The sequence below is a fragment of the Cucurbita pepo genome, chromosome LG14 (assembly GCF_002806865.2).
Source record: "Cucurbita pepo subsp. pepo cultivar mu-cu-16 chromosome LG14, ASM280686v2, whole genome shotgun sequence".
Lineage (NCBI taxonomy): Eukaryota > Viridiplantae > Streptophyta > Magnoliopsida > Cucurbitales > Cucurbitaceae > Cucurbita > Cucurbita pepo.
Window position 1 is genome coordinate 5,425,181 of NC_036651.1, and position 10,030 is coordinate 5,435,210.

General features: G+C 37.7%; 1 protein-coding gene across 1 annotated transcript; it reads right to left on the reverse strand.

The window, feature by feature from the left end:
* Window positions 1-1,592: 1,592 nt before the first annotated feature.
* On the reverse strand, window positions 1,593-2,838 carry LOC111810524. Its single transcript, XM_023697231.1, has 2 exons — window positions 1,954-2,838; window positions 1,593-1,633 (listed from the first exon to the last, which is right to left on the reverse strand). Exons 1-2 carry the CDS (start codon window positions 2,786-2,788, stop codon window positions 1,599-1,601), a joined length of 870 nt encoding a protein of 289 aa, XP_023552999.1. The 5' UTR covers window positions 2,789-2,838; the 3' UTR covers window positions 1,593-1,598.
* Between the last annotated feature and the right edge of the window lie 7,192 nt (window positions 2,839-10,030).

Sequence of the window (10,030 nt, forward strand, 5' to 3'; positions counted from 1 at the left end):
CAGCAACAGTGAGTAAGCAACGAAGTGTAGTAAGTTTCGCTGTAGGGGAAAATGTTTCTGTGTAATCAATACCTTCAACCTGAGTGTATCCCTTTGCTACTAGTCGAGCTTTATAACGTTCAACAGAACCATCAGAGTTGTATTTAATTTTGTACACCCAACGACAACCAATAGCTTTATGACCAAGTGGTAGAGGAACGAGAGACCATGTATGATTACGTTCCAAAGCTGCAATTTCATCATTCATAGCCTGCTGCCATAACGGGTCGCCAACTGCCTCGTCATAGGTTTTAGGTTCTGTCTGGGATGTAATAAGAGCTAGAAAAGCACGTTGAGTAGGAGAAAAACGAGAGAATGAAAGGTAATGATGAAGGGGATACCTGGTGCCAGTGCCGGGACTTGAGCTAGAGGTTAAATGATTGGCTCCAGAAGACATCTCATAATCCTTATGCCAAGCTGGAGGCTGTTTAGTACGAGTAGAACGTCGAAGTGGAGCTGATGTATCAGGTGGGATAGGATTGGAATTAGTGGGCGAATCTGGAGAAGGTGGAGGAGACGACGGAGTAGGAGGTGAAGGAATAGAAGGTGGAGGATGGATGTTTGAGTAGGATGGATCATGAAGTGGTACAACAGGAGTCGAAGGAGCTAATGTCGAAGTTTGTGAAGCTGATGAAAAAGGAAAATCATCTTCACAAAATTTGACATCACGGCTGATAAAGAATTTGTGAGATTGCATGTCATACAACTTGTAACCTTTATGACCACAAGGATATCCTACGAAAACACAAGGAGTTGCCCTAGGTTCAAATTTTTGCTTAGGATGTACTATAGTTGCATAACATTTACAACCAAAAACTTTAAGATGATGAAATGTAGGTGGTCGTTTGTAGAGTGCTTCAAAGGGTGTCTTGTTAGATAATAATGGTGATGGCGTTCTATTTATAAGATAAACAGCCGTTAAAATGCACTCTCCCCAAAAATTAAGTGGAACCTGTGACTGAAAAAGAAGAGACCTAGCTACATTTAGGATATGGCGATGCTTGCGTTCTACGACTCCATTTTGTTGTGGAGTATAGACACAAGTGCGCTGAAATTCAATACCACAAGAAGTAAAGAATGGTTGCAAAGATAGGAACTCAGTCCCATTGTCTGATCGAACTATCTTGATAGTAGTATGAAATTGAGTTTGAACGAATTTAACAAAGTTCATTAACAAATGATGTACTTCTGACTTATGTTGCATTAAAAAAACCCAAGTACATCGAGTAAAATCATCAACAATAGTGAGAAAAAAACGCAAACCAGAATGGGTAGGAATTTTATGTGGTCCCCAAACATCACAATGTATCAGATCAAAAGCAGAATGGGTTGTTATTGAACTTCTTGGGAAAGACAACCTAGTTTGTTTTGCTAACGGGCAGATACTACAATTATGAGAATAACTCGCATTATTAAGATGCAATTGATCAGCTAGAAATTTAAAACGAGAAAAGGAAGGATGACCTAGGCGTAAATGCCACAAATCAGATGACTGAGATACTTGATGAGCTGAAGATTTGATTGGAGATGAAGAAATATGATAGAGACCTCCAAATTGTTTACCCGAGCCAATCATCTTCCCCGTAGCCAAGTCCTGCATAACACAAGAATCAGGATAGAAGGTGACATAACATTTCAAGTTATTGGTAAGTTTGCTGATCGACATTAGGTTTAAATTGAATGAAGGCACACATAAAACGTTGTTTAATTGAAGGTTAGGGCTAAGGGAAATATTGCCAGTATGTGACACACGTGCTGTCTCTCCATTAGGCAAATTTATTGCAGACATGATGGCAGCCTTTGGTTCAGTCATAACAGAAGATTTTGATACTATATGATCCGTAGCTCCACTATCGAGAATCCATGAATTAGAACTCGCAGAGTTAATAGATAATGTAGATATGGGAAGCAAACCTGCAACATTGACGTGATTGTCGGAATTACCAGAAGGGTGATGATTGATTGCAGATAAGGCTTGTGCTATCTGTCGTAATTGCTCAGAAGAAAAATTTGGAATGGAATTAGGTGACTGTTCTTCTGTATTCAACTGTGAAACATCGGCCATATTTGCAGATGATCGATATCCACGGTTATTGTGTTGATTGTCTTGTCTTGTCCTTCCAGAATTATTTTTCTGTCGACACCGATCTTCTGTATGGCCCCTTCTATCACAAAAGTTACAGTGAAACTTAAGAATTCGACACTCATTGATTGTATGACCACTTTTATTGCAGTGTTCACACTTTTTGTCCTTGGCGAATTTTGAATATATTGTTTTCTTTTGCACTGCTGATGCAATCGAGAAATTCTCAGTAGGTTCGGAAGTTACCTGACGCTGCATCTCTTCTTGTACAAGTAATGAATAGGCTTGCCTCACATTAGGTAATGGAGACATCATCAATATGTTAGATCTCACCGTTTTATAAGACTGATTAAGCCCCATGAGCAATTGCATCAATTTGTCTTCTTCGCGTTGATCAATATGTATTTGACGTTGATTACAGGTAAATGGTGTGCGGTACGCTTCCAGTTCATCCCAAAGTGCTTTGAGCTTGGTGAAATATGTTGACAGCGCCATGGTTCCTTGTGACATCGTTGCTATCGAGTTTTGTATTTGAAAAATTGCTGGAGCATTCTTTTGTGAGAATTGATCGTGAAGATCAACCCACACTTGATGAGCTGTCTTGGCGTGAATAATGCCTTTAGCGATATCTGCTTCAACGGAATGAGTTAACCAAGATATTATCATACTGTTGCACTGATTCCAGAGTTCGAATTCGGTTGAATTTGCATCTTGGGACGGTTCCTCAATTGTGCCATCAATGAAGCCAATTTTCTTCTTGGCAATAAGAGCATGCATAACTGATTTACTCCAGGATTGATAATTTGCTCCATTTAATTTGATTGAAACAAGTGAATATTCTTGCTGATCAGAGTGATGAATATAGTACGGATGTGTTAAATCAACATCCGAAATTTTGAAGCTGGATTTGGCTGATTCCGCCATAAAGGAAATTTTGATATTTAAGAACACCAAGATCTGTGCTCTGATACCATGTTAAGAATGAGAAATAGAAATAGAATTGGGATCGAAAGTATGATCTTGATTCAGGTTTACCACGTTTAAATAGGATACAAACTATCAACTAATACCTAAAAATAGAAAAAATATATCTGGTAAATAAATAAAATATACGGTTAATAATCTATACTAACAACTCCCTAAATATCTGACATATATTCTAACTAATTATCACGGCAAAATATCCCGTTAATATTTTGTGTGCGCGTAGTGTGAGTCGTTAGTTTGTGATGTGTTTTCGAACGATATTGTATTTAATCTAAATTTCCTTTGAGTGCATGTACGTTCAATAGTTTTAAATTTTATGCATTTTTTACTTATTTCTAAGTTAGTAAGTAACGATCCATGACTTGAGGTCCTCGAAAAGTGGTCATTACAGTATGTTTCGATTGAGTCCAACCTGAAAGCGTTGTCTTCATTGCCTAACTCACGCAAAAATTTTGATTTGATCTCTCTCTTCTCGATGGCGTCTGATACTTCTCCTCCATCATTCCTCGATCTAGATCCTGACTACCTTAGGTATTTGTTTGCTTCTTCTTCACACCCATGACATTGAAATAACCTTATGCACTTGCAAATGCTAGTTTTTCCGACGTTATAGTTTCTCCATAACTCACACCATCGCCAACGGCGTTTTAAGCAATAAAATAGTCATAAAACACAACGAAGCTTACCACTGGAATGCTTGGAGTCATTGACCGTTTCTCTCACTGCGTTTCTCATCCTCCATTGAGTGTTAAAACCGAAGCTTATCACTCGTTGTTCGTTCTCGTCCTCTGCGTTCTCACGTTATCGGAAGGTAAGTATCGTGTATGATTAATTTTCTGCATGCACCTCTTTGTAAGTGTCAAACTCCTGCATCAACTTAGGGTATTTCTCTCTTATATCATCTTTCCTTTCCAACATGGCTTCTTGTGTTTGTTGGTTCCCACACAATACTTTTGATGGTGTTGTCATAACACATGCGGAAGCAATTTGGATCTCACGCACTCTAAGTACATCAATTATAGTAAATTAAGTAGTATGTTCACAAGTATTAAAACTCAATGAATTTGAGTATTAACCTTTTGTAGTTCAAATTTCCTTTTCTCACGAATCGGTTTCGAACCACCATTAGTGTCTTCCCTACTATCCTCCGGCCTTAGAACAAGATTGTGGAATGGGTGAGTGACTAAACTTGGAAGAGATTTAATATATTTGAATAGAGAATTTGTGAGGGACTTTCTCAAGCCTTTTTTTTTTTTTCAATAACAAGTTTCCATGTACCTTATCACTCTATTTACAGAGTCATATTTGCATGTTTACAGAGATTACCAAATTTTGACACTCAAAATTCCACCAAACTTTGTGCCGTTTATTTGGCAAACATTAAGTTTGGTTAAACCTAATTTTGACACTCAAAATTCCATTAACTTATACATGATTTTTTCATTTAAGTGAAGTCACCATTTTGACAATTAATTTAAATAATTAATTTTAAATTAAAGTAATATTAAATGATTAATTAAACCATTTAAATAATTTAAATGTCTCGATTCTCTCTCTCTTTGTTTAATTAGTAAATAAAACAAAAATGGGGTGAAATATATTGTTTATATTTAGCGCATATTTCCTAATTTGATTTCGAACATATCGAACTCACTCGTCACACTGTTCAATGGTTTAGTCCGATATATGCTATTAGGGGGACCAATGATTTAGTCCCCTGCTGAATTGTTGGAGCTAGCAAGGGGACGATAGTTGGAGCCCATGAACAAAAATTATGGTTGAATTAGATTTGGTTAAATATTTAGTAAGAATTGTTTTAGTTGAAAAACTTGAACAATTGGATTGGGTTTAAAACTATAACTCTATCTAACTCAACCTAAAAACACCGTGAGTCGTAGTCAACTTTCTCTATTTCCTCGTAGAAAGAGTTATTGTTGGAGTCCATATACCCAAATTCAAAATGGTAGAAGAAGAAGAAAAAAATAAAAATAAATAAATAACAATAAAAATTATTGATCATCACTAAATTCTTTTATCTTATGCTTTAAATGGTAAAATTAGAGTTTTCTTGTCAAAATTTGGCTGGAAAGGTCTTGGACGCTAAAGATTTTGTCTTTTGAATTTTAGTTTTAGTACCATCTCTAATAAATATAACCCGAGACTAAAATATGAAGAAAAAAAATTTCTAACATGCCAATGACATTTATTTAAAAATTAAAAAAATTCATCAATGATATCAATTAAAAAAACATAGAAAAATGGTTTGAGAACAGGACTCTTAAGACGTTTTTTTATTGAACATATGTATCACATTCATCAAATTTGAACCTTACTCACAAATGGTAGTAAGAATTTCTACCGAATATTTCAATGGCTGGCAGGTTCAATTGAGCTTGAGAAGATAGGGCTCGGAGGAGGAAGCCCTCACCAAGCTTCATTATACCGAACATGAGCTTGATTTCTAAATCCAAACCTAGAGGAAGCCAAGGCCATGCCCAAATAGGCTCTAATAACCTGATTTGTTGCTTAGACATGAGAACGGTGAACAGGAAAAGAAATTATGTGCTAAAACAAGCCAAACCCAACACGACCCATGTGCTTCTTTTACTAAATCATCCTAATACCACCAAAATTGGACTCCTAACATGATGCTTCCCATCAGACCATGCAAGTCTCCCAAACACAGCCCCTTGATGATAATCATTTGGTACCCTCTTCAACACAACTAAGAAACTATGAAGCTCTTTTCTTCCCCCGTTTTAGTGAACTTCAAAGTATTTGGCTCTATCAAAATTTAAATTCCTGGTGGTGCCTTGACGTTAGCAACATACGTGCCTGGACTTCCCACATTCTTCACTACCTTTGATGTCCGATAATCTATCGTGATTGATGGATAGTTCAAATTTGTTAATTTGAATTTCTTTGAACAAACAAATGAAGTATCATTGGAGAATAGCTTCATTTGTGTTTTGTTGTAGCCTCGAGCACATAGGAAGTTCAAGTAGTCTTCAGTAGAGAGGTCGTAAACAAGACCGGGATTTGCTACTTTGTTTGGATTGACATGGCCTGCACAGTATGCAAATGAGTTTGCTTTCTCATTTCTTTAGCTTAGTATTGGATTTAAGTCATTAGCTTTCCTTCTAGCAGCCAAACAAAACCAAGTCAAATATTTCTTAATACAAAATAATGCAAATACCTAAATAATATTTCTTACTGTTCATGGTTTGAAAGTACCTCAGTTTTATAATCGAAAAATTTTAAGTAACGAACCTGTAGTCATAATTGCAGATTTCATAACTGCTCGACTCCATTTTGGATAAAGAGTTTTGAGAAGGCCAACGATACCAGTAATATGAGGGCATGACATAGAAGTGCCAGATAATATATTAAATGGAGCCCGCCGTTTATCAAAAGGAGAATAAGTTGGTGATGTTTCTTCAGTGTAGGCTATTTGATGCACTTGATTGCTTTATGATGAGTATGACGTTGCATGACGTTTTCCTTAATATGATAATGTTTTCCGTATTGAGCATGCTATATGAGGACACAACTCTAAGAGCATGAAAATGATATGAATGTAAATATCCACAAGCATGTTTTACTTAGGTAACAAAGAGATGAGACTAGAAAGTTGTGTCAGAAGAGACGTTATAATGGGATTTAGAGGAACCTCATGCATGTTGTATGTTCATAAGCATAGGGCTACTTCCCTTATAGATGATGAGTGCGGATACGCACAATATAATGATGAGGGAGTTCATGAGGCGCATGCCACTAGGGGTACCACTGAACTTCGGAGATCGCTATAGATTCGCTTGACTAGAGAGGGCCCAAGGGGTGTGCGAGCCCACCTAGGGATTCACACTCGCACGTGTGGGTTCTGTGTAGGGAAGTACTACACATCCATAGTAGTTCGAGACTGGCAGCCACCCCTAGATGAACTAGAGATAGGTCCCAAGAGCATGATTGCATTAGCATGACCCCTATAGTGGGGTCACTTATTAGTATTCTTCGAAATACTCAGGTTGTATGTCATATCATTTTTCAGGTAAAGGCAAGGCGCCCATGTATAGATTACGACGACATCACGAATAGAGGTTGTAGCACATGCATAGGGTAGTTGCATATTTAAATTTCTAGTCTTAGATTAGAATAGGACGTTTGCATTTCATTATTTAAATGATTTCATTTGTAATTGTTTTTGTTTTAATTTTAAATTCCAACGTTATGTTTTGAAACATGTAAGACTTTGTTTTCTAGAAGTTCGAAGTGTTCTGAATTTTTTCAAATTTTACATTCTTTATAATGAGCATTTAAGAGTTACATCTTTTTCTTAAGAGATGAGCATGAGACGTTAGTAGTGACTCTGAGTATGTAGAAATTTAAGGTCGTTAAAGTTGGTATCAGAGCTTTAGGTTTTAGATTCTGTAGACTAGCCTACAATATAGGCTTGACACGTTCCATCGTCCCAACGTCGATGCCCGATCACCGTCAGATACACATTGCATAAGATAAAAAAAGATAAGCGTTTTCAAACTCGCATGCATTTTTTTGTTGATTTTACTGAAATTATTGTGGTATTTCATGTATTATTTAACGAATATGATGTGATGTATAGCATGTTGAGTGTTTTATTTCTTTGGCACTATGATGTAATGTTAGCATGTGTATATATTTTTTTTAATTATATATGCATAGTAATAAGGTCTTAGACTTCAACCTTATCTTGGTTTCTAGAACCATGTCGCTCAGAGAACGTGGAAGAGGAAGAGGAAGATGAGGAATGGGCCGACCCACTCTTAGATTGGAAGTGGATGAGGTGTGGTAGAAGAGAGCCCACCTCAAGAAGGATCAGAGACTAGGTCGGTAACTGTAACGTTTCAGATTTTCCATTTTTGCCTTATTTGGTTGATTTTTATTTTTATTTATATATATGACAAGATATTATGTTATGCATTTATTCTAGCCGGAAATGTGTAATTTTCAACAAGGAAGTTATTACCTAAAAATAAAATAAATAATTAAATGTAATCTACCCGAAAATAGAAGGATTCATGCTAGACTTTTATTACCTAATAGAAACATTCTTATTTCTATGAGTTTCCTTCTCCTAAAACCATAGAATGCAAATGTCTTCCGATTATTTTTATATTTCTATGCCCAACCTTATACCTCCCTTGAAAACTATTTTCTCTCCAAACTTTCCTCCAGAATCTTGGAGTTGCTCTTCGGAGGAAGAATCGGGTAAGGAAGGCAAGGTTTTTGGAATAGGGTCGAGCCGCAGACGCACACCCAGTAGCTTCGGCAGCTTCGCACGCGTACACAGTGCGGGTCGGCTCGCACGTGTACGAAATCGGCTCGGTTCCGTCAGTTCCCGCAACTCGACTTGGCGGCTTAGTTGGCCGGCTCGGCAACTAGGCTTAGCGGCAAGGTATCCCTATAATATATTGATTCCAAGGTTTTTGGCCCTTCCGAAGCCGTTTCTGCTCTTAGTTTTACCATCCGAGGTCAGTATGGTCCCTAAACGTTAAAGACAGCTTAGGTCGGGGGTTTATTTTGATAAATAGCATGAGGTTTAGCTAGGGTGTGTTATAAAAGGTTTTAAGTTTTTATGTGGTTATCATAGGGCGTATTTAACCGCTGGGATTAGCTCGTTGTGAGTGACTTCAACCAAGACCATCGAGGTAAGTGACCTTACTATTGGAGTTAGCTTACTACGTGTTGTATGATGGTGCGTGCCCTGTAGCCCCTGCATGCACCATATTTATGTGATATGATTATGTGATGTATAGATGGTGTTGACTGTAGATTGTGTATGTTATGTGATGTATGAATTATGTTGACTGTTTATGTTATGTGAAGTCATGTCATGAGATGTTTATGCAACTGGAATGTTTATGTAATATGCCATGAAATGTAAGTCATGTGAGATGCCATGTGATGTAAGAAACGTATTAGCACTGCTTATGTAATGTCATGTTAGATATGTTAAGGGACCTCATGCATATATGTATGTCACGTGCATCGGGATTCTTCCCCTTGATGATACGAAAGAATGAATTACGATATTTATGTTCGCCATGATATCATGCGGGCCCTTTTCTATTCCGTGGTGTCCGGCGACGTGTAACACGTTGTGCCTGACCATGCCAGGCCCAGGGGGTATGTATACAAGCCCGCCTGGTGGGTCTATGTATGCGTACATGGGTCGTGTGTGAAGGAGTACCACACATCCAACCCTACCCGGAATAGAAAAGCGTCCAAGGCTATGAAAAGTTTATGAAAAGTTAGGTCCCGCTCATTTGTTGCATGTGTTTGCATTCCTAACCCCAACAGTGGGGTGACTTACTGAGTATTTCATAAAATACTCAAGCCACGTGCTACCTACATTTTTCAGGTAAAGGCAAGGCGCCAATGTACGGTTGACGGCGGGCGGAGCTGAGGCCACCATGGAAGTTAGAGATAGATATTTTTAGGAGTTTACTTTTGATTAGACTATTTTAATAGACTATTTTAAGTTATAACATTGAGTATTGTTTTATTTGGATTTATTTTGAATTCAGTTATTGAAGGTTTATTTTCGGAGTTTAGGTTTTATTTTGGAATTATGAATCTTTATGAAAGACTCTTCCGAGGTTATTTATGATGAGCTTCCGCTTAATGAGTTATGTATGTATGGGTGACGTCACTAATTAGGTTAAAGAAAATTAGGGGAGTTACAGTAACAATTTCACTGCCCCCAGTTTTACCACGAGTTATGCTACCACCTCTAGCGCCGCTACCAGTCATGCCACAAGCTGCGCCTCCACCACAAGCTCAGCCTCTACCACAACCTGCTTCGAACACAACCTGCACCTAAGGCTGTACCCTCAACGACAGGAGTAGATGCTGTTGGCTTTTTTGCCCTTGATCTCACTTTAA